General features: G+C 38.5%; 2 protein-coding genes across 8 annotated transcripts in view; one reads left to right on the forward strand and one right to left on the reverse strand.

Moving 5' to 3' along the window:
- The window catches only part of POLK (DNA polymerase kappa), a 75,569-nt gene extending 69,398 nt beyond the window's left edge, over positions 1 to 6,171 (reverse strand). For 4 of the 5 annotated variants that reach the window (XM_086698606.1, XM_086698617.1, XM_086698596.1 and 1 more), the window contains exon 1: positions 6,036 to 6,171. The gene's annotated coding sequence lies outside the window, so the exon portion shown is untranslated. Of the gene's footprint in view, positions 1 to 906; positions 1,932 to 6,035 lie in introns of those variants that run through there. The other variant, XM_086698589.1, reaches the window with a different exon arrangement.
- CERT1 (ceramide transporter 1) overlaps positions 5,945 to 25,575 on the forward strand; it is a 105,614-nt gene continuing 85,983 nt past the window's right edge. Inside the window, exons 1-3 of one of the 3 annotated variants that reach the window (XM_086698644.1) lie at positions 5,945 to 6,188; positions 6,416 to 6,821; positions 12,382 to 12,516. In XM_086698644.1, coding sequence (XP_086554770.1) covers positions 6,106 to 6,188; positions 6,416 to 6,821; positions 12,382 to 12,516 — 624 coding nt within the window. In that variant the 5' untranslated portion in view covers positions 5,945 to 6,105. Of the gene's footprint in view, positions 6,189 to 6,344; positions 6,822 to 12,381; positions 12,517 to 25,575 lie in introns of those variants that run through there. The other 2 variants (XM_086698637.1, XM_086698629.1) reach the window with 2 other exon arrangements.

Below are 25,575 nucleotides of genomic sequence, written 5' to 3' on the forward strand. Positions count from 1 at the left end.
TAAAGTTCACCGAAAAGGACAGTTTCTCCCTAATTGTTCCCCAACCACCACTGACCCTTGGTTCAAAGGTCCAAGTGAATAATCCCAGCTAATGGCATTAATTAATAATCAAACCCTAGCAAAAGTCTTATGTGCACCACCTGGTTTTATCTGTCTGTGGCAAGTGGACCACTCAACGGGCCAAAATACATAGTTGGCAGATTGGAGGCTTACTAACTAGCCCACAGACATCCACAATAAAAATGAAGCCTTCCATTGGTCCTCCTACTGGTCTTCCCCATCAAACCTTCATTGTTGCCTTACATGGGAACTCCCAGGAGGTATACATTATTCTGGATTTGCCTCCATCATAAGGGCACTTATCCCATTGGTGGCTGTTCATGCCAGTGAATAAATGATTAAGAATCTCTCTCTGTAACTGGGAAAACTTGCTGATTCCACCAGTAAGGCAGTAGCAGTCCAACAACGATCACTTGTTGGCTAAAATAGTTTTGGATAATTGCATAGACCTTGATTACTTACTTGCCAAACAAGATGTTTATGAAATAGCAAACACCACAGGTTGCACCTAAATTCCTCTGGAGATCCTCAAGTTCATAAAATTACAGAACAAGCATACTGACTACAACAAATTCCACCTGACCATCTATGGCCCTTTGATCTCTTTAGCTGGCTATCTTCAGGTCTGGGCTCCTGGTTTAGAACTAATATACAAACTAGGGTCATTATTCTTATTTATTTTGTAAAATCATTTTTAGATTATATACTGTAGCCTACCAAACCTTTGTAGAAATGGTATACTCCAAAGAGTGATGCTGGTTCAGCATTTCAAGATGATCTCCAACAGATACAACCTAATAAGATACAGACTTTAAATGGGAAATGTCTGAGAGTTCTCCCTCTTACCTCTAGTCACTCAAAAGTGGCCTCAAAGGTTTCCAATCTGCAGACATGACACCCAGAAAAGGTCCTTCCTGGCAGTGATGGACAAAAATGACTCTAATAAGGAAGAAATGGCCCAACTCTTGATCAGCAATGCTTTTAAAGAAAATTCTTTATCAAATGGGGGAAATGTGAAAATACATTAAGGAAACCTAAAGTAAAATTGGAGTTGGGAAGTCATGGAGAGAGGACTCTCACAAACTCATCACTCATCATAGCTTGCATAGTCCAGCAGGAAGACAGAAGATGGCCTTTTGCTGTCAACAGTAAGCTGCCTTCCCCTGCATCCAATGAGAAGCCACCACCACTTCAAACTCTCATTTCCCCCAATGAACTTTTGTAGAAAATAACCCCTCCCAACTTCCTCCTTTCCTTTATAAATGGAAGCTCTTCTCTGTTCTCTGAAGTTGCCTATGGTTCCCCATGGTTTTTCACAAACTACAATTTCTCTGCTATTCTTGAATAAACTCAATTTTGCTGGCTGAATTACTTACCTTTTTCTTTTAGAAAATTGACAGTCCTTTAAAGTTCATTCATAGACTAGTATACTTGGGTTGCTTACACTAGATACAAATGTACCTGTTATGATCTGGGTCTAACTGGAAAACTGTTAACTTGGAAGATATGCACGCCAGATGTTGATTATAGATAGGTAAAATACAATCTTTTTTTGCACCAACAGAAAAGATTAAGATACAAAGGGGAGCAACCACTTCAGTATTCCTATATTCACTTTACACACTTAGTATATCCACTTTTGTGAATACACCTGCAAGGATATTTTACAATAATTCTGTACAATATCACAAAAGATGAAAACATGCAAATTTCTTGTAGCCCTTTACATTTCTGAAACTAGTGTTTACTTGTTCAGAAATGGACATAGAGAGGCGCCTGGGTGGCTCAGTGGGTTAAGTATCGGACTCTTGATTTTGGCTCAGGTCACGATTTCATGTTCATGGGTTCAAGCCCTGCATTGGTCTCTGTGCTGTCAGCATGGAGCCTGCTTGGGATTTTCTTCCCCCCACCACCCCCGGCCTCTCCCCCACTTGCTCTCTCAAAAAAAAAAGGGGGGGGGGCACCTGGGTGGCTCAGTCGGTTAAGTGTCCGACTTTGACTCAGGTCATGATCTCACGGTCTGTGAGTTCGAGCCCCGCGTCGGGCTCTGTGCTGGCAGCTCAGAGCCTGGAGCTTGTTTCAGATTCTGTGTCTCCCTCTCTCTCTGACCCTCCCCCGTTCATGCTCTGTCTCTCTCTGTTTCAAAAATAAATAAACGTTAAAAAAAATTTTTTTATATAAAAAAAAAGGACAGACGCATTTACTACCATAAAAATGAATATCCATTTTGATAAACATGCAAATATCCATTTACAAATGTATTTAACAGCATAATAGTTGGGAATATATATAGTAATAAACAGCAACTAGTTAAACTAATGTCATTTATTGCATTTAAATTTTTTTTTTTCAACGTTTATTTATTTTGGGGACAGAGAGAGACAGAGCATGAACGGGGGAGGGGCAGAGAGAGAGGGAGACACAGAATCGGAAACAGGCTCCAGGCTCCGAGCCATCAGCCCAGAGCCTGACGCGGGGCTCGAACTCACGGACCGCGAGATCGTGACCTGGCTGAAGTCGGACGCTTAACCGACTGCGCCACCCAGGCGCCCCGTTTATTAAGTTAGTATAAACATGCATCCAAAATCATGATTATTAAGGATGGCCAGCTAGGATTCACACTCAGGAACTGTCTGCTTGCTCACCCTGAACTAGCATGAATCACCATAGTGGCACAAACTACATGGTTCTTGAACAGTCCTGACAGGAACATTGAGAAGCTAATATGATCAATTAGTATTCAAAACATGAAAAAAAAATGCATTTAAAGGAACAACCAGTTCTGGTTAAATTGGAAAGGCAAAGAGACTTGAAGAGTAGCTTTTATTTCTAAACTTGCATTTAGGGGACATGCTGAATGTCACAAACACAGTAACAAGTCATAAAAGATCTATCAATTTATATTATTTTATTTATTTATTTTTAAAAAGTTTATTTTGAGAGAGTGCGAGCGAGACAGAGGCGGGGGGTGGGGGAGAGAGAGAGAGAGAGAGAGAGGGAGAGAGAGAGAGAATGAATCCCACACAGGCTCTGAGCTGTCAGCAGAGTCCAAAGTGGGGTTCGATCTCACCAACTGTGTGTTCATGACGTGAGCGGCAACCAAGAGGCCAGAGGCTTAACAGCTTAACCCACAGAGCCACCCAGGTGCCACTATATTATTTTAAATGTGACAAGATTCATTACATAACTTACATGATAACTTCGTATAAGGAGATCAGCAAATAAGGACAATCCTTTTTTCTTTAAAATTCCAAATAGCTATTGTTTTAACTAAAAAGACCTGGGGTAAGTGGCCTACAGAGATGCAGGATTAGAAAACAGGATTAAAGAAGAGAGTTTGTCATTGCCAGTCTGTCATTTACCTTCTCTTAAATAGTATTCAGCTATTAAAGTTACATGTGTACCTTTCTTACCTTGTTTTCTATTATAATCTCCTTAAAGGAAAAGCCCCCATGCCCCTCTTTTTTAACTTTTTACTATCTTAAAATCACCCAGTCATAGTATCCTGCACATTGTATGTTTGTTAAATTAAATTATTAACTGGAAGATGGGATATAATACCTGAATTATATCGAATGAATGCCTTATATATGCTGAGCACTATTCTAGGGACTAAAGATAGAAAATAGTTATGAAAAAAATGGATGAAAAAAAATTTTAATTCCTGTCCCCACAGAACTCACCTTCTAGTGGAACAAAATAATATATTCAGTCTAATACATCCATTTAAACATTTATCATGTGCTATGCCCTTGAATAGAAATAATATGTTTGGTGTTCAACAATGGGACTTTCATACATGTTAAATGATTTATTTCTCAGAATGCCCGTTCTCCCACTCCTATAGTTACAAACAGACTACTACAGTGAAACAATTTCCTACTGAATAAAGTGGGAACCTCAGAGATGTAAGTGATTATGGTTGCAACCACACAAAACTTAGAAATGCCAAAATATGATAAAAAGTTCAGTTTCAATATAAACATATTCTATGCTCTCATGATTCTAAGTTGCATTATGAAGTAGATTTCTCAAATTCACAATCATTCCCTTAAGACTAATGTCCTTTTAAAACTCAGAGCTTAAGGGGCCTCTGGGTGTCTCAGTTGGTAGAGCAACCGATTCTTAATTTCAGCTCAGGTCATGATCCCAAGGCTGTGGGGTCCGGCTGAGCACTGAGTGTGGAGCCTGCTTGGGATTCCCTCCCTCCCTCTCTCTCTCTCTCTCTCTCTCTCTCTCTCTTTCTCTCTCTTCCCCACTTCCCCCCTAGCTCGCCCTCCCTCTCTCTAAAATAAAAATAAACAAAATGAAAATAAAACCTAGAGCTTTAAAGAATCAAATATTACATCTAACCATATGTATTAGGTAATCAAAAGAGAAAACAAAACTTAATTGCTACAGTATTCAAAATTCTAAAGACATAATTTAGTAATTCAATAAAGAGGAAAATATGCTACATGGATTTTTTTCTCTTTTGAATGACAACCTTGGGATTTTGTGTTAATTAACAGGTTGTCAAAGTATTTTCTAAAGCGTTATCTCAAGGTTTTATTCATCTGAATGGCTGTTAATAATGATTACTTGATTTTACAATGGAAAAACAATCTGTAACCTATTTACAACAGACTCAGCATCTATAAGCATCAGGCAAATGAAAAGATACCACAGGTCCTTCTCAGACAATTCCTATCATTCTGGTTTTTCCCAAAGATCCCAGTTAGTTGGCCTCTATTCTACCAGAGTTATTTCTGGCCACTGTGCCTTTTCCCCTAGACTCAAAATTTCACTCCCATCCTCAGTCCCTGCAGTGCGCAGGTACTCTTAAGGTTTAGTAACGAATTTTGTTGTTGGCAATCATTAGGAAATTGACAAGACGTAAAGAACTGAAGCTACAAAATTAAAGATCTCACAATAAAAATTATCCTTATAATTTATGTAAAAATAGACCAAGATCTATTATATCTTCTTTTGGTCTTCCTAATTCTAGCCTTAGGAAAAAAAAATTTTTTTTTTTAAATTTTAGAGAGAGAACGCGTGAACAGAGGAAAGGGGCGGGGGGGGGGGGAGAGGGAGAGAGGGAGAGAGAGAGGGAGAGAATGAATCTTGAGTAGGCTCCACCCTCAGTACCAGCCCAACCGGGGAGGAGGGGTGGGTGGCTGGATCCCATAAGCCTGGGATCAATCAGTACCTGAGCCAAAAGCAGGAGGCGGACACTCAACAGACTGAGCCACCCAGGCACCCCTTCAATTCTAGTCCTATTTTGTCTAATCTCTTATTATTCAATAAGACTACTGCATTTTGGTTTTTCTCGTAAAGTTTCTACTCAACAACCTTCCCTACGTCTCAGACAGAGATAGGTCCGTAGAGATGGTTAACCTAGCTCTCAGGAAGATACTTATTTAAAACTTAAACTCCAGGCTATCATTTCACATTCTCATTTTACTTTTAAAATTCCACAAACGTCATTTATTCTTTGATATCTTCAACTTACTTTCCACAAAAAGGACACTCTGTAAATCTAATAATGCGAAGTACTTGCTCACGTTAGAAGTGACTGAAAATTCTTCCTTCAAAGGCGGGAAACGTCAAGCGCTAAGTTTAACTTCTCAAGAGCGAGATGAAAGACCGTCAAAATTTGCAGGGGGGTGGGGTTGGCAGAATGAAACCTCTTTCTCACTAGAAAGGTCGCAAACCCCTGGCCCGTGGTTGAAGCAGAAGAGCCCCGTATATCCCCACCCAGGAAAGCGGCTCGATACTCCCCGGCTTCCAGGAAACCGCCATGGAAGGCAGGCCCGGCATCCTCAGCGGAGAGTTATCTCACGTCCGGGCCCGCAAGCTCAGCAGGCTCGTCATAAACACTCTAGGCAGAGACAGAATCGTGGCCGAGGAGGTGGGTCACACAACTGTCAAACGAAGCCCTCCCACCACTCCACCGGTCCCTAAGGATACGAGCCTTGCTGGCGCGGAACACTCACCCGTTACCTCAGGATCGTGACTACAACTCCCAGGCGACTGAACGGCCCAAGGAGCAGCGTCTTTCCCAGAATGCAACAGAACGGAGACCCCACCCCTTCTCCTTTCTCCGCTCCTCCCACCTTTCTACCCGGCGTCACCCGGGAGAACCGGAGGTAGGGTGCGGGAGGGGACCTCCAGCCCTCGGCGTGGTTCGTCAGACGTTGGGAGGGGGACGGGGCGGGGAGCAGGGGGAGAATGGGAGGACGAAGGGGAGGGGAAAGGGGAGGGGAGGGTAAATAGTGGGCCAGGCAGGAAGATGGCGGCGGTAGCGGAGGTGTGAGTGGACCCGTGTCTCTGCAACTGGATTTTCTTTCCCCTTCTTTCCTTTTCCTTCTACGAGATTGGCATTGAGGGGGCTGAGTTCGGGTGGTGGCGCCGGGCGCAGCGCAGGGGTCACGGCGACGGCGGCTGCTGACGGCTGGAAGGGCAGGCTTCCTTCGCCGCTTGTCCTCCTTCCCCGGTCCGCTCGGTGTCAGGCGCGGCGGCGGCGGCTCAGCGGCCGGACTTCGTGCTTCCTCCAGCTCCCCCCGGCGCCGGAGCGGGCACTCTTCCCTTCGCCATCTCCCGACCCTTCACCCCGGCTACTGGGCGCCTCCTCCGGCGCAGCTCAGGGAGCGGGGGCCGGTCTCCCGCTCGGCTGTCGCGCCTCCATGTCGGATAACCAGAGCTGGAACTCGTCGGGCTCGGAGGAGGATCCAGAGACGGAGTCCGGGCCGCCTGTGGAGCGCTGCGGAGTCCTCAGCAAGGTGAGCAGCCCGCGCGTCCGAGGGCCTCCTGCTCAGACTTCACCTGCTGTGAGGCAAGCCGCTGAGGGGATGGGGTGGGGTTGGGCGGGAGTGGTGGACTGTCCCGGGGCGGGGGCTGCGGAATGTGCCTGGGTGCGGGGCTGAGTACTGCTGCAGGAGTGCCCGGGCCGGGGTGAGGGTGGGGGTGGGAGGGAGAAGGGGACTGTCCTGCTCTCCTGCCCTGGGGCTCGGCGGCGGTGGCCAAAGACCGGAGAAAACGCGTCCCAGCCCCGAATTCAGTTTGGGAGCGGCATGCGTATCGTGACTTGGGACTCAGAGCGGCATCTGTCCTGGCCATAGGAGCCCGGGTTGGGCAACAGCAGTGTTCGAATGCCTGGGTTTGGGAGCAGTGCAGATCGGACCTCGCAAACGAGGTTAGTTCGGAGATGGAGAGCAGGGTTGGAGGATTCGCTGAACGCGGCTGTGTAGACAGTTGCCGGAGCAACTGGATATGGTGCGGAAAACTGAGGCGGTAAACTATGCCAAGTTAGATACAGTGAGAGATCTCAGGGAAGGTGACTTTTGTACTTTTCCCCTCATTCTATTCCCCAGTTCAGAAAAGAGCTGTCGACTCGGCACGTGATAGGTACAAGAACTAGTCCAAGTAACTTGGAACAAGTCAGAATAGAGGCCAACCTTTATTTAGTCCAGGAAGAACACTGCTAATAATAAAATATTATTGCAGTCAAAGGGCCAGAGTAAGGAAAACACATCTTACCTTTCCTGAACATTTTAAATACCGTCTTTCAAAATTTTAGCAAAGCATATAGTTGTAGGACTGTAAGGCCAGTTAATTAAATTCGATCAGGCCCTTTTTGAGATGTTTGATTTTTTTCTTTTGGTAATATATGGGTGTTTGCTTGTTTATTCGTTCAAAGTTTTGCCTAATAAGATGCATATTGCCTTTATTACTTCCTTCTCTCTTCCTGTTAAAGTTTTAGAAATGGCCAGTCCCTCAGCAAGCTGGTCATAAGATACAAGATCATGTGCAGCCTACTGGCTATTAAGAAACCATGCTGCTTCCAGTATACATACTTTGGCTAAGCATTTGGACATTTCTGTGGACTTGTTTCATACTAGGTTTTTCTGTTGTCTTTAGAAGGCTGATGAGAAAGGCCTTAGGTAAGACAGGAGTCTGTCAGAACTAAGACTTGCCAAGTGTTAACTTTTATTTACATAGAAAAATCATGATGTGTGTTGATATGTGATCATTGGAATTTCAGTGAAAGGCTTTCATTAAAGTGAACCTCCCTAGGGTTTCTTTAGATTAAATGTATCTCGTAATTTAGGAATCTCTCGAACACATTGTGTAGTAGATACACATTTTCAGGTGGAATTTCAGAAGGAATTTGCTTCTCAATTCTGGTAGATTCATCACTTTTCCCATTAAATGAGAAGCAGACTTCCAAATTAGTGCTCTAGTAGTGGTATTTTATAAAACAGGCTGAACTTTTGACCTATTTGATACCACTATTTGGGGGGGGCGGGAGTAGTGACTGGTGAAAAGAGTCCCCAGTACTCTGAGTATTCACTATATACAGAGCAGTATAGTACACATACCTTATGACAAAAAATGGAAGAGTATCTCTTTGATACTTAAATATGGACAAATGTATTTTTTTATCACTTCTCTGGTACGTAAATAACTTTGGTATTGCTGTATATGTAGAATTAGCAGGAATATAGTTTTTGGTATTTTTGTTAACAGCTATGAAGGAAATTTCCCTGAAATTTAGTATATGGTTGTATAAAATGATTTCTGGAAGCTTTTTAATCAGGAGTATTTTATATTGAATACATGTTTTAAAATGTAAAGTACTTCTATATTTTGTTCCGTTTGTATTCACTTGGTAATTTACACAAGAGTTAGATAGAACTCAGCAACTGTTCTTTTCCTTCAATTGAATAATGTAGGTAAGTCTCTAATTTGTATTGTTTCTTCCCTTCCAAAATTGAGTGGATTTGGAATGGACAGAGGGGATAAACTTATATTAGAAATATACCGGTCCTGGGGCGCCTGGGTGGCTCCGTCATTTGAGCGTCCGACATCTGCTCAGGTCATGATCTCATGGTTTGTGAGTTCGAGCCCCACGTCCGGCTCTGTGCTGACAGCTCAGAGCCTGGAGCCTCTTCAAATTCTGTGTCTTTCTCTCTCTCTCTCTGCCCCTCCCCCACTTGTGCTCTCTCTCTGTCTCTAAAAAAGAAATAAATAAATGTAAAAAAAATTTTTTTTAAAGCAATATACTGGTCCTGGGGTGCCTGAGTGGCTCAGTCGGTTTAGTGTCTGACTTGGGCTTAGGTCATGATCTCACAGTCTGTGGGTTTAAGCCCCATGTCAGGCTCTGTGCTGACAGCTCAGAGCCTGGAGCCTGCTTCAGATTCTGTGTCACCCTCTCTCTCTGCTCTTCCCCCACTCATGCTCTGTCTCTCTGTGTCTCTCAAAAATAAATAAATATTTTAATGGGGCGCCTGGGTGGCGCAGTCGGTTAAGCGTCAGACTTCAGCCAGGTCACGATCTCGCGGTCCGTGAGTTCGAGCCCCGCGTCGGGCTCTGGGCTGATGGCTCAGAGCCTGGAGCCTGTTTCCGATTCTGTGTCTCCCTCTCTCTCTGCCCCTCCCCCGTTCATGCTCTGTCTCTCTCTGTCCCAAAAATAAATAAACGTTGAAAAAAAAATTAAAAAAAATAAATAAATATTTTTAAAAATTTTAAGAAAAGATATATACCAGTCCAAAGTTTTATTTTGTATATGGTAATTTAAAATACATGGAAATACCTATGAAGCATATTTTCTGTAGAATCACTTCTTAAGCACATAGGTTCCAAAAATACTGGATAGACAATAATTCTAGGTGGTTATAACAATATCAGGGTGGATCATTGATGAGAAAAGATTCATGCCTTAGTGGGAATTGAGAGCAACTAAGCCTGGATAAAATATATCTCATCTAACTTATTATGAATTCTCTCAATCCTTCAAGGTTTACCTTATCTTCTATTTCCCCACATACCAAACTGTTGGCTGAAATTCTATCCACCTTTACAGTTTATCTCAAAAACTATTTTTACCATGAAGCCTTTCTTTATTTTGCCAACCATTTCAGATCTCCTTACCTTGGGTTCCCATAGTTATTTTATTTGTAACTTGTTCTGACTCTTACTGTAAATGATTTTTTTTTTCCTCTTGAAATTGTGCTTGCTGAACTCTTGGGAACAGAAATCTTTGATTCTTCTGCTGTGTCTAGCATATTGCTTTGTCTTTGTTAGTTGGGGAAGAGTGAGGAGACGTTATGAGAAACCAAAACTCTACCTTCTAGTTGTGATAGTAGGAGCTAACATTTACTGAGTAAAGGGGCCTGAAGCTTATGTAATTTAATGGGTCCTCTATAAAAAAAAGTATAAAATTATGGTACACAATTGCTGGGGCCCATTCTGTCACTCTGGAAGAGGTCTGTTCTAGTGAACTGCACTGAAGCTTAAGCTTCATTAGCTCTGCATAACTCTGTCTCCAACTGAGAAAATACTTTGTGCCTGGCAGTATTCTAAGTATATTCTTGTTTAATCTTGACAACTTTAAGAGGTAAAGTTTGACAAAGAAACAGTAAGGAATTTGACCACAGTCACACAGTTACCAGCCCTCTGAGGGGCAGTAAGTGGAATGAGGCAGCGTTAAGGTATGCCAGTCTAAATAATTTGTATTACAGACAATGGGGAGTTGTCCACATAAGTTTTGGAGCTAGAGGTTCATTGAGATTAATATGTGAGATAAGTAAGCCTATGTGCTTAATAAGTAAAATTATGTAAGTTATGAAATAAAATGCAGAAGATATTAGAGGTAAGGTTCTTAAGCCTTTCTAAGAGCCTAGTAACCTGATAATCATTGTATTAATTGAAAATAGAGAAGAAGAGCCAAATGTAAGGGTTTTATATGAAGGAAAGATGAATAGGAGTTGATGACAGGCTATAGACATTGACAAGGAGCAGCATCTGTTAAAACTGTAGTGGAGGCATTCATGATTTTTTTCAGCCATTCAAATAATAGGGAAAGGAACTAAAGCACAGAGAAGTTAAATAACTTGTCAAAACTCATCACACAACTAATAGAATCTATCTGATTTTGTATATTCTGTTCTGTCCACATAGTACAGGAGCACTGAGCCAGGTTTGAATATGAATCAGGTTGCACAAATACCAGTATAGCCAAGGAAATAGAAACATAAGGAGGAAAATGTACCTTATAAGAGGAGATGAATTCAATTTTACATGTAACCATCATTATTTCAACTCATTGTGTAATTTAATGGTAAGTCACTGGGAATTAGAAATAAGGAAATGGTGATTAGAGAGCTCAGAGGAGAGAATGTATTAAATTGCCAACATAGATAAGCTCTTAGGGAGGGGTTCTAAAGATGAACCTTAGAAGATTTAAGAGCTGCAATGTCTCAAACATACTGAGTAGGAAATAGAAAAGTAAAGATTTCTCAATGGGTAAAGAGCCTGAGCCAATGCAATATATTTTTAACAATCCATTTTGAATTAGTTTTTGGCAGATAGTTTTGGAATTAGATAGTTTTTGGAATTGTCTTTACATACGTAAAACCCCCAGAGCATTAAAATATGCAAAATCAAGAATTCCCATAGAGGTTACATTTCCGCCTTTGCAAGATTATTGATTGTGATCTGTACTGTGCATCAAGACTTTAGCAACACAGAAACCATTTGTAGGTACTAGAAACTGATAATCCAAGTATGTTTTTGAAAACTAGTTTTTTTAATACACAATATATTATTACTCTTGAATTTAAAAAGTAGATATTCAGAGAAACTTGGAAAATGAATGAACTTTTAAATATGTAGCATTGAGTTCTGTGGGGGAAACAGTAGAGTTGATACAGACTTTTAAAGATTAATGATCTTGTATTTTTACTTTGATGTGGTCATAAATATCATATATGTTCATATATTAGTAACTTACAACCAAAGTAGAATTTGGCCATGATTAGCTTAATACTTCTGTTGATTTACAAAGCTTCATGCAGTACTTGGTGTAAGAGAATGAGAGGCTACATAACCAGACTTTTCTGTTGAATATGTTAATTATGGCAGTGACAAAACAATCCAAGTCTCATGAAGTTGCTGAGGAGGGGAGGATGAAGCACATAAATGAAGAGCAGAATTTTTAACTGAAACAGTTTTATTCCTCAAATATTAAATGGAAGAGAATACAATATTTATTTGTAATTTTGTAAAAATTACTGAAAATCAAATCCCAAGCAGGCTCTGCAGAGAACCCAACACGGGGCTTGAACTCATGGATCGGAGATCATGACCTGAGCTGAGGTCTGACACTTACCTGACTGAGCCACCCAGGTGCCCCATAATCATTTTGTTTATAATTAAGTTAGAGCTTTTCACATTTTGGTTTTAAATTAGATTGTTTGTTTCAGAAAGTTTGGATTTCTAAAATACTGACTTTTATATTTTGTTTTTCTTTTCCCTCGCACCCCATCCCCTTACCTCTAGTGGACAAACTACATTCATGGGTGGCAGGATCGTTGGGTAGTTTTGAAAAATAATACTCTGAGTTACTACAAATCTGAAGATGAGACAGAGTACGGCTGCAGAGGATCCATCTGTCTTAGCAAGGCTGTCATCACAGTAAGTTCCTATTCTTCATTCAACAAGTATTTATTGAGCATCAGCTATACACTAGGAACTTGTTTAGGTCCTAGGGATATATCTGTGAACAAAACAAGTAAAGATCTTTGCCTCTGTGGAGCACAAAGTCTAATACTTCTTTCCATAAAATTATTTTACAGTGTTTATTACTAGATACTATTACTTTATAAAGACGGGTACTATATATCTAGTTGTTACAGCAAGCCCTTAAACAAGGGATGCAGAAAAAAAAACATTTGAAGACTTCATATCTGATGAGATAATGACAATTACATGGTAGGTTATTGAAAAAGGTAAAGCAGAAAACTAAAAAAAAATGTATCTTAACATTTTAAAATTTTAACTTAAAATATGCAAATTTATATTCATTTGCCAGCTTTTTGATGTAATGCTAACACCATCTCCTCAAATGTGAAATTGAGAGGAGTGCTTGTAAATATATCCATAATGCATGATTTGCAATTTCCAGTTTTGATTTCTCTAAAGTGAGATAAATGCTTAAAGATAGTTTTGAAAGACCTAAGTATAGGATCTTCTGACTTTTTTATGTTTTCCTTAATATTTTACAGATGTCTCACCTTTGTCTAATTCAATACCTTTTTAAAGAATGACTCACCTTTATTGAGTCATTCTACTTAGTTTGCATTCAACTTAGTTTACATAGAAACAACCCTCTTTTTGCACTTGTATTCCATAGACTTACCTAATATTAATTAAGTTATGCAAGGATCACAAGTAAACTGGCATAAACAGGTTTGAGAACAACCAACTGATTTGTTAAACATAACTCAACCTGTGAGATCAGAAGTGCCTAAATATATTAAAAATAGCTTACAAGTTGAGTGTAGTCAGTATGCCATTATTTAATAAAAGTAAAAAAAAAAGTGTTGGCTAAAACAGGTCTGTTAAATGGAGGTCAGTTAAGGGAACTGTTGTCTTAAAATCCAGAAATGGGTATGTTAAAACTTAATGATAGATTATACTGATACTTTCAAAGAGAATTCACATTATGATAAAATTTATATTGCTTGTAAAAATAAAAAGTATACTTTGAATATGTGTCGATTTCTAAATCTGACTCAGGTATGTATATGTTACACATTTAAGGGAAATCCTACAGTTTTTTTTCTGGGTTTTTTTGGTACATTCTGCCCCTCATATATGTTCAAAGTTTGAAAACAAACTTAGTTGAGTGTTGAGTGGGAAAAACCTATAGAGGAATTGTTTGTAAGTATTAAGAATGAAACTACTACTGGGGCGCCTGGGTGGCGCAGTCGGTTAAGCGTCCGACTTCAGCCAGGTCACGATCTCGCGGTCCGGGAGTTCGAGCCCCGCGTCAGGCTCTGGGCTGATGGCTCAGAGCCTGGAGCCTGTTTCCGATTCTGTGTCTCCCTCTCTCTCTGCCCCTCCCCCGTTCATGCTCTGTCTCTCTCTGTCCCAAAAATAAATAAACGTTGAAAAAAAAAATTTTTTTTAAAAAAAGAATGAAACTACTACTCTCCATTTTTAGGGACAATTTTAAAGAAATATTTTGAACATATAAAAGCTCAGTATTTATTTTGACTTGTATGTTGTACATTATGGTGTATTTTGAAGTTGTTTCTAGTTTTGTATTTTGGGGTTTTATTTCCCTTGAGATAGATTATTGTATATGCTAGAGGACAGAACAGTGGATAGAAACGTGTTTTACAATCTTGAAATGTCCTTCCTCCAGTCTTCCTATCCTTCCTTCTTTTGTATCTTATCAGATGCTTATTAGCTACTACACTTTGAAAATAAGCTGTTGGTTGATGTGAAAATGGGGAGGAATGAAACTTTATTGTTTACTAAATAGTAGTATTCCTAGAGTACTATGCTTGTTTCTGTAGAGTTAAATATAGTTTTGAGTTATGAACTATGGTAATAGTGTGTGGCTTATTGAAGGAAAAAAAATTTTAGTAAATAATTACATTGCATCTCAGAAAAAAAAAAACCTGTTCTTTGTAGTTTTTGTTTTTGAGTTTTGTTGTTGTTTTTGTTATACCTATATTTGCCTCCAGATCCTTCATTGTGGTATAGGGTCAAAGAAATGGGTGGGAAAATGAAACAATTTGAAAGAGATGAGGAAGGAATCTAGTGGTGTTCACTAAGCTAAATAGTGGTAGGGAAGGTTAAAAAGATGAATGAGGCAGCAAATTCTGAGTGGTAGTCTTAGAGACCGTGAAACAAGTGGTAAGGAGAAACACAAGCATTTATATTCCTGAACTCCTTCAACTTTCAGTCTTTTCCTTGACTGTGGGTTCACAGGTTCACTGTTCCATATATCAAGGAAGTTATAAAATACAACTGAATTCTATGAGTTTCTGACAATGAAGTTTACAAATAGAACATGTACTTGAGTTAAATAACAAAAATGTAATACTAATTATCTCTGTTAAATAGGTATCCTTTGCTTTTCTTAAATATGGGCTATGATATATATCACTTCACCTCTGAAGACAAAAAATAAATGGCAGTGTTGAATTTGCTCACATGGCATCTTATAAAATAGACAGTATTCATATGTGGAGAAATCTGGACTTGAATCGTGACTTTGCTGTAACCGTAACATACTACTTATTGGTGAACTTACTATCTGAGCCCACCTTTTCTGATAGAACCTAATTTATTGTTAAATTCGCTCTTATTTTAGTTTAACAATTAAGTCATTCTTAATTATTTTAATCATGTTCTTTAGCTTTGTGATAATGAATTGAGTGAAATACTTTCAAGGAACAAAATATTTCCTGGGAGAATTTGTTACTTGGAAAAAATTAATGTGAAGGGATTGAAAGCAGTGGGTAAGAAGAAAAGCAATACTTTTTTCACTTTATGAAAAATGAACTATATGTAGAGTAAATGATTATAGAAAGATAAAGTTGAATTTCAGAATTATAATAGTTTATTTATAATTTATTTGCTTAAGATCCAGTCTGTGCTACAAAACTAGCCATGGTAGGTGTTCAATATATGTTAATTGTATTTCTTCAATCAAAAACAATGTTTATGGAATATTTAAACTGTTCTTTATTTTTAAAGTTCTGTTTTTAAATAAAACACTCCTGATAAAAAGATGTAATCTGTGGCATGAAAAAGTGAATGTTTCTCTTTGCTCTTAGTCCTGCACTCAAGGAATAAAGTTAAATTTCTGGTGTTTTCTTCCAATAATTTGTATGCCCATACAAGTGTTTGTATGTTTATGTCCTTTATTTTTATTTACACAAATAGTATCATACTAAATCTATTGTTCTTTACCTTATTTTCTTTTAGTATGACTTGGACGTGTTTACTACATTCTGTTGAATTGTATGGATGTACCATATCTTGTTTATATGCCTCCTCCCTTTTTTTGGACATGTAGAACATATCTGATTTTTTACTGAATGACTATTGTAGGAACAAACTTATTTTAAAATTTCTTTATAGTTACTGTCAAATGGCTCTTTCAAAAGAGTACCACTTTTCACTCTTACCAATAATGTATGAGTGTCTCTATTTCCCCATACCCTGAAGTATTGAGGAAGTTAGGTTTTGGCAAATGTTAAAATATTTGTCAATCTACTAGATAAAAATAGTACCTTAATATTTTAAATTGCATTTTCTATTTATGAGATTGAGTACTTTGTATGTTTATAGCTCATTTATATTTCTTTTTCCTCTTCCAATCATTTATTCATCTCTTGTTCTCTTTTTTCCTTATTGATTTATAGAAGCTCTTGATAACATGATAATTGGCCATTTATCATGTTTGTTGCAAATATTTTCCCCAATTTGTCATTTGTTTATTCTTACCTTGTTTTATAGTCTTCTATAGCCTTACAGAAATTATAATTTTTTACATACTCTTACTGACCTTTCCTTTATGGCTTCTGCATTTAGTTATGTTTAGATAGGTATTTCCTATTTCAGAGACTATATACAATATAATATGTAATTATATTTTCATGTAAAATTTATATTTGAGTTTTATTCCTGTGGGAGTTATTTTAAGCCTAAAGAGTGATAGGGGAATTTAGCTTTTTTATTTTTCTTCAAATGACTATGTATTCTAATGCCATTAATTGAATAATTCACCTTTTCTCCACTGGATTGAAATGTCACCTTCACTATAAATTCCCATGTGTATTTGCAGTTGTTTCTACACTCTCTTCTGTTCACTTGATTTGTGTATTCCTTCTCTTTGTACCATGTTTAAAATTATAATACTAATAGTTTGTCAACCAACAATTCTGATCCTTTCATGAAGATAAAAGAAGTGGTTTGTTTGTATTTACTGAGATAAGATATTTTGGGAATTAGGTAGGTAGAGATATTTGGTATAACAGAAATAGTAATGTCTTTAGAATTAGTTTGCCTAGGGTCTGTAGTCCCAGGTCTCACCTTAGGTATTTGCCTTTGTGTACCTGAAACTTTGTAGAACTTCTTTAATTACCCAATGAATGAAATTCCTATTACTCTTAGACGTTGGTTATAGGTAAGTTTATCCACCAATTTTATGGTTTAATATTTTCAGAAGGAAAACTGAAAGATAGTGAAAATGTTTGTGGTTAGATTTTTAAAAATTAAAGCCAAATAGTTCTTAGGTATATAGGGTTGGAGGAGAAGTTGAAAGATTCTGGCAGAATTAAAGAAGCCAATAGAGATGTAAAAGCAGGGGAAGGAAGTGTTCAAAATGTAAGAAAACTATAAAACTAAACAAAAAATTTTAAGTGTTAAAGAGTAATTAGATCTAAAAAGTTTTTTTTAATGTTTACTTATTTATTTATTTTGAGAGAGAGAAAGAGAATATGCATGTACCAGTGGAGGAGGGGCAGAGAGAGAGGGAGAAAGAGAATCCCAAGCAGGCTCCATGCTCCACACAGAGCCCAGCACGGGCCTCGATCTCATGACAGCAAGATTGCAACCTGAGCCAGCATCAAGAGTTGGACTCTTAACTGACTGAGCCACCCAGACTCCCCAAAAATTATAAAATAAGAAATTATGATACAGAATAATGTTCAGCAAATTAGATATCACCAAAGATGAGTAGTGCCATAAACAATCATTCATTATACAAGGAACTCCAGATTAGTGAGAAATTAAGAAGTTGGCCTTTTATCAACTGTGTAATTTTGCTACATTGAACTGGTGGAAAGAGGAGGGTGTATGCAAGTATAAGCACGGGATAAGATATTAGTTGATAATTCTCATTCTAAGAACACTCACGTCTGAATTTCTAAAAGAAATTAGAATCTTAGATTATTAAGATAATAATAAGATAATAATATAAGATAATAATAAGCTATTCAGTTCATTTGGAAATACTATCTTCTATCTTTAGATAATGAGTGTAACTCATGTAACTCAAATAATTCAAATGTAATAGGAGATATTTAAAATGTTTGGTAAAAGGTTTTTGTAAGAAAAATATAAAAAAGTATATCTATTGAAATGTAGGCCCCAAAATGTCAAAATAATTTGCTCAGAATTATATAATTACAGAATGTAATTTGTTTGCTAGGGTTACCATAACAGAGTACCACAAACTGTGTGGCTTAAACAACAGATTTATTGTTTGACAGTTCTGGAGACTAGAAGTTGGATCAAGGTGTTATCAGGGTGGGTTCCTTCTGTTGCTTTTGCTTGTTTGTTGGCTATCTGGCATTCTGTTTCTTGTAGATGCAATTCTCCCATGTTTGCTTTTATGTTCACATAGTGTTCTCTCTGTGGGCTTATTCATGTCCAAATTTCCCCTTTTTATAAGGACACCAGTCATAATGAATTAGGGGCCTAGTCTACTCCAGTGTGACATCATCCTAACTAATTACATCTCTGCTACCCTGTTTCTAAGTAAAGTTAATTTCTAAGGTATGCAGGCCTCAGCATACATTTCAAGCACACAATTCAACCCATAATACAAAATAATCTGAATTAAAACTGTAACACAAGTCTCCTGATTCCCATCCGGTGTTATTGTATCACATGTCATGACATAGGAAAAAATGTATATGTGATGCATTTTATTTTGTGTAAGACTTGCAGGAACATGCCTGTTAAATATTTATAAAGTAGCTCTTTAAATTTGTGACTTAGTATTAATGCCTTCTCTTAAATCTCTATAATAAATATAGTCTGTATTTTAGCCTTGAAGTTTCCATAAAGCAAGAAATATACAAAATTTTCTAGATTTCCGTGCTTAAAACAGCAAGGGGCTTGTTTTCCTCATTTTCCTGAAGGTCTTTTAAGCTTCACATACACCAGTTTTTATTTAGTATTTTTATTTACCATTATATCTTTTTATTTTTAATGTTTATTTTATTTTTGAGAGAGACAGAGCACAAGCTGGGGAGGGGCAGAGAGAGAGAGAGAGAGAGAGAGAGACAGATAAAGCAGGCTCCAGGCTCCGACCTGGCAGCACAGAGCTTGACATGGGGCTTGAACTCACAAACTGCGAGATCATGACCTGAGCCAAAGTCAGACGCTTAGCCAACTGAGCCACCCAGGTGCCTATTTAGCATTATATCTTAATTTCCAAAATGCTTAACATACCATTCATGGTCTCTGAAGTCACACCAGGGTTTACATTTGGCTCTTCTTACCACCAAAGTTACCTTCGGGTAGGTTACTGAATTGCTCTGAGTTTGATCTTCCTTACCTGATTAAAGATGAAGGGGGATAAGATCTAACTATGGGATGATTATGTGTATTAAACAAAATAACATAAAGGTGCTTGTCCAGTCTTGGCATAAAGAAGGCACCCAGATTTCTTTAAGTTTACTTTGTGAGATACTTATATTTAAAAGAAAGTCTGCAGTTAAAAAAAAAAAAAAAAGGAAAAGGAGAATCTGGCAAAGCCTTTATTAAGGGAGAAAAAGATGCAGGTGACTTATTTAAGTCAAGATAAGTTTCACCTCCTATTTCAACATATTCTCATGCATTTCCTATGACCACTTTTCTTCCACCTACTGGCTCTTTCTTTCTCTGTCTCTTCCTTTCTGTCTTTCTATAATACATATATATAAACACGTTAAGTTTTTATATGCTTTCTGCATGTTCCTGACAGACTTTTTTCCCCTTGTTCTATTGATTATTGTTTTTTTAAGTCTTGTCATGCCTTCTTAAAACTCAGATTTATTGAGGTATAATTTGCATCCAGTAAAATTCACCCCTTTTACGTATACAGTTATAGCTTTCATCAATGTATACAGTCATGTAATCACTATTACAATCAGGATATAGACAGTTTCCATCACCTCAGAAAGTTCTCTCCTACCCCTTTGTAGTCCATAGACTCCTCATCCCCACCCTCTGGAAATCACTGCTCTTGTAGTTTGGGCTTTCCCGGAATATTATATAAATGGGATCATACAGTAAGTATAAAGCTTTTGGTGTTTGTTTTTTTTACCATAATGCTATTGAGAGTCATCCATGCTGTTGCATGTATCCCTGACTTGTTCCTTTGTATTATTGAGTACTATTCCACTATGTAGATGCACACAGTTAATTATCCATTCACCACTGAGGGATATGTGTTTGTATCCAGATTTGGACTGCTATAAGCAGGCTGCTGTAAATATTCACTATTCACTATGCAGCTGTTTGTGTAAATATTTGCTTTTATTTCTCTTGGGTAGAAAACTGAGAATGGGATTGCTGGGTCATATGGTTAAGTGTATGTTTAGCTCTAAAAGAAACTGCCAAACTGTTTTTCAAAGTGGCAGTACCATTTTATATTCCTACCCAGAATGCATGTGAATTCCAGTTGCTGAACATTTTTGTTGGCACTTATTTTTTACTTTTTGTTTTTTTATTTTAACCATTCTAGTAGCTATGTAGTGATACCTCATTGTGGTTTCAACTTGCATTTTCATAATTGATGTTTTACATCTTTTCATCTGCTTGTTACTTGTATCTCTTTGGTGATATGTACATTCAGTCTTTTGTTTCTGTTTGTCTCCTTTTCAATTACTTGTTTATTTATTTATTTAGAGAGGGAGAGAGAGAATGAGTGGGGGAGGGGCAGAAAGAAAGGGGGAGAGAGAGAGAGAATCCCAAGCAGGCTCCACACTATCAGTGCAGACCCCCACGTGGGACTCAAACTCATGAACCATGAAATCATGACCTGAGCTGAAATCAAGAGTGAGACAGTTAACTGACTGAACCACCCAGGTGCCCTCTGTTTGTCTTAATATTAAGTTTTGAAAGTTCTTTAAGATAACTTTTATCAGACATAGGGTTTTTTTTTTTTTCAGACATGTATTTGGCAAATATCTTCTCCTAGCCTAACAGACTGATTTTTGTCACTATCATCAGAAAATAAATCACATTTAAAATATATTTAAATGTAGGACGCCTGGGTGGCTCAGTCACTTCAGCATCCAATTCTTATATATTTTTTTGATGTTTATTGTTTACTTTTTAGAGAGAGAGGCAGAATGTGACCAGGAAATGGGCAGAGAGAGAGGGAGACACAGAATCTGAAATAGGTTCCAGGCTCTGAGCTGTCAGCACAGAACCCAATGTGGGGCTCAGACTCATAAACCATGAGATTGTGACCTGAGCCAAAATCAGATGCTTAACTGAGTGAGCCACCCAGGTGCCCCAAGCGTCCAGCTCTTGATTTCATCTCAGGTCACGATCCCAGGATCGTGGGATTGATCCCCACATTGAGCTCTGTGCTGAGTGTAGAGCCTGCTCAAGATTGTCTCTGTCTCCCTCTGCCCTTCTCCCCTGCTCTCCCTCTTGCTCTATTTCTAAAATAATCATATTTGAATGTATATTTTGCTGACTTTTTTTTTTAATGTTTATTTATATTTGAGAGAGAGAGAGACTGAGAGTGAACAGGAGAGGGGCAGGGAAAGAGGGAGACACAGAACTCGAATGGGTTCCAGGCTCTGCACCGTCAGCACAGAGCCTGGTACGGGACTCAAACTCACAAACCATGAGATCATGACCTGAGCCGAAGTCGGACACTTGACCAACTGAGCCACCCAGGCGCCCCTATTTTGCTGACTTTTTGCTCTGATTTCTTAGGAGCCCTTGAAGGCTATCTATTTCCCAGTATAATTTACAATGATGTTGGCCCTATTATTAGATATTAGATACATTATTTGTACAGAGGTGATATTTCTCTTTTTTTTTTTAATTTTTATTTGTTAGTTTGGGTGTACAGGGGTGCACTGTTGCTTAATTAAATTGAGAAAGCTTTAGGGGTGCCTGGGTGGCTCCAGTCGGTTGAGCGTCCGACTTCAGCTCAGGTCACGATCTCACGGTTCGTGAGTTTGAGCCCCGCGTCGGGCTCTGGGCTGATGGCTCAGAGCCTGGAGCCTGCTTCTGATTCTGTGTCTCCCTCTCTCTCTGCCCCTCCCCCGTTCATGCTCTGTCTCTCTCTGTCCCAAAAATAAATAAAACGTTGAAAAAAAAAATTAAAAAAAAAAAAAAAATTTTTTTTTTTTTAAGTTGAGAAAGCTTTAGTTTTCAAATTACCTGCTTACACCTCATCATGTAGTGAATTCACTGGTACTGCCGTTGAGCTGCTTCTTGGGAGTGAGTACTGTGTAGGCTTGACTTTTGTTGTTTCTTCACTGAAGGAAGAAGACCATGGCTGATAAAGAATGAGATGTTCTCTTGGTCACCACATTACAGAATATATATTCTGCAAAAATTATTTCTTTTAAAAATATACTTAATCACTTAAAAAAGAAAAAGTCACTTACAAATTGATCGTAAGGAACCAAGAGACCCAAGAGGCTGTGATGAGTTGAAGCTCATCCAGAAATTAAGGTGGTCTCTGAAATGATAATGTATTGAGAGCAAGGGACAGGGTTGGGTAATGATTTCTGAAACTTACACATAAACCCAGTTTCATGAAGTGAAGTTTTCTCCTGTTATGAAAGATGTCAAGGAGTTGCATTTGGCTTTTTAAAAATTAGGAAATTCAGGGCTTCCTGGGTGGCTCAGTTGGTTGGGTGTCCAACTTCGGCTCAGGTCATGATCTCACGGTTCGTGAGTTCGAGCCCCATGTCGGGCTCTGGGCTTACGGCTCAGAGCCTGGAGCCTGCTTCGGATTCTGTGTCTCCCTCTCTCTCTGCCCCTCCTCTGCTCATGCTCTCTCTGTCTCAAAAATAAATAAAACATTAAAAAAAACTAAAAATTAGGAAATTCATCACCTCCACTTTATTTCCTTGCCCATAGTAAATGAATTAAAAAATCTTTAACCTGAAAAGGGAGAACAGGAGAGGAGACAATAGAAGAGAGCATTTTAGAAGCTGAAAAACTGATGGACTGCACAGTAAATTAGTAGATCCTAGAAATCCAAATCCTAAGTTATCATTTGAAAAAGTTAGGAACTAGATTTACATCACAATAATGTAATACTTTAGCAGTACCAGATACCTCTTGAAACAAGAATTCGGAGATGGAATTTGATAAAAAAAAAAAAAAAATACAGAGGATACATTGATTATCAGTTTAAGAAACACTCGTATCCCCAGATTTTTCTCTCCCAACTGTGCAGTTGGGTGATTGACTTATCCCTGTACCAACCTGACAAAGAGGAGAGGTTTATTCTATAGAGAGAAAAAAATAGTGCTCTCTAGGCTGAAGAGTGGGGAAGTAGGCAATAGAAACTATTGAAATCAAGGAATGATACTAAATAGAGGTGATTAAGGGAAATGTGCAAAGTGGGTGCTGAGACCTTAACTTTACCCCATTCCCCACTTGGCTACCCATACAGTAGGTGACAGATATTCTCATTGAGGGCAGTAAATTGCTGGGGACTCCTAGAGAATCTGACCAGCCCAAGAGGAAAGACCGAAAGATAACATCAGAACTTCCCCAACAAAGTAGCCTAACTGGATTATCCAGCAGTGAAGCTCATCTTTGATAAACTAACCATGCATAACTTTACAGATTCCAGTCAGCTTTGTAGATCCCCAACTCTTAAAAATGAACGGTTAAGATCACCAGGCATATGAAGTTTCCAGTATGAAAGAGATCAAGAGAGTAAATACAAGACTAGGTAACAAACTATTCTAATATTCCACAAAAATAAAGAAGAAAGTTTGTTTTCTCTGTATTCTGAAGATGAGAGCATTTGGAATCATGAAACAAAAATGTACACTATAAAAAAGAAAAAGAATAAAACAGAGCTATTGTAAATTATAAATATGGTAGCAGTGATTTAAAAAAATCAGAAGGGTTAGAAGATAGAATTATAAACATTTCCCAGAAAATCGAGAAGATAAAGATAGTGAATAGGAGAAAAGATAAAATTGAAGGAATGATCCAAGAGTTTTAACATTTGAAGAGTAGAAACTTCAGGAAGAGAGAACAGAGAAGAAAGGAAACATCAATAAAAGAATACAAGAGGGGCGCCTGGGTGGCTCAGTCATTTGAGTGTCTGACTTTGGCTCAGGTCATGATCTCACACTTCGTGAGTTCGAGTCCCGCGTCGGGCTCTGTGCTGACAGCTTGGAGCCTGGAGCCTGCTTCTGATTCTGTGTCTCCCACTCTCTCTGCCCCTCCCCTGCTCATGCTCTGTCTCTCTTTCTGTCTCTCTTTCTCTCTCAAAAATAAATAAACATTAAAAAAGTAAAAATAAATAAAAGAATACAAGAAAAATCCATAGAAGTAAAGGACGTGAGTTTACACATTGAACGGGTCAAAGGACGTGAGTTTACACATTGAAAGGCCAGCATAATAGATGAAAAAGGACCCATTATTAAGGACATGTCATTGTAGTGAGTCAGATCACTGGGAAGAACGAAGATCCTGGATGCTTCCAGAGGGGAAAAACAGGTCACAACAAAGGATAAGGATTCAAAATGACTGTGGACTTATCAAAAACAACACTGAAAGCTAGAATGCAATGTGCCATGCCTTCATTCTTCTGAAGAATTATTTTCAACACTGAACTCTTTATCCAGCCAGACCATTAAACAAATGCCAAAAGGGCAGATAAAAACATTTTGAAATGTCTCAAAACATTTACTTGTTGCAGCATTTAAAATGTCTTATTTTAGAGATACATGCTCACATATCTACAGATGAAATGATAAGTTTAGAATTTACTTCAAAATAACTCATCTGGAAAGGCTTGAATTGGTGGAGGGTATAGATGAAATAAGGGCCAGAAATGTTAATTGTTAAAGCTGAATAGTGGTGTGTGGGGTTTATTATCCTATTCTTTATTTTTGCATAGGTTTGGAAATTCCCACAATAAAAAGTAAACTTACAAATGCACATACTCCTACAAAGCTTTCTTTTGGAAAATGTGCTCCATGAAAACAAGGAAGTATTAAATAAAAAGGAAGATAGGGCACAGAACATTGTTCTCAATCTCCAGGCCAGTAGCATCAAAGCCAACTGTGAACTTGACAGAAGTGTAGACTCCCAGGCCCAACCTCCGATCTAATGAATCAGGAACTCTGGCTATGAGGTTTGGTATTCTGTCTCAATGATTCTGATATATACGCAAGTTTGAGAGCCACACTTAAAAAATAGCTGTGCTCAAGTAAAGAATGGATATCTCATTTCTCTTAACAGCTTGTTCTCTGGACTTTGATATTTGATCTGACATTTTTTTTTTTATTAAAAAAAATTTTTTTTAACGTTTATTTATTTTTGAGATAGAGAGAGACAGAGCATGAATGGGGGAGGGTCAGAGAGAGGGAGACACAGAATCTGAAACAGGCTCCAGGCTCTGAGCTGTCAGCCCAGAGCCTGACTCGGGGCTCGAATTCACGGACCGCGAGATCATGACCTGAGCCAAAGTCAGCTGCCCAACCCACTGAGCCACCCAGGTGCCCCTTGATCTAACATTTAATTGAATGGAGTCATTATACATAAAGGCAGAAGAATTCCTATTAGTTGTGCTATTGGTGCTAGCAATCTGAATGGACAATGGATGTGAAAGGTTCAGACTTTGGTAAATTGTTAAGTCAGGTAATTGTCTCAGAAACGGACTAGTTATGAGTTGAACAGATGAACATCTACCATATGTCAATCTGACTGCTGGTCCGAATGGCATCTTGACATTTT

The sequence above is a fragment of the Puma concolor genome, chromosome A1, assembly GCF_028749965.1.
Source record: "Puma concolor isolate L17-30 chromosome A1, mPumCon1.1.hap2, whole genome shotgun sequence".
Lineage (NCBI taxonomy): Eukaryota > Metazoa > Chordata > Mammalia > Carnivora > Felidae > Puma > Puma concolor.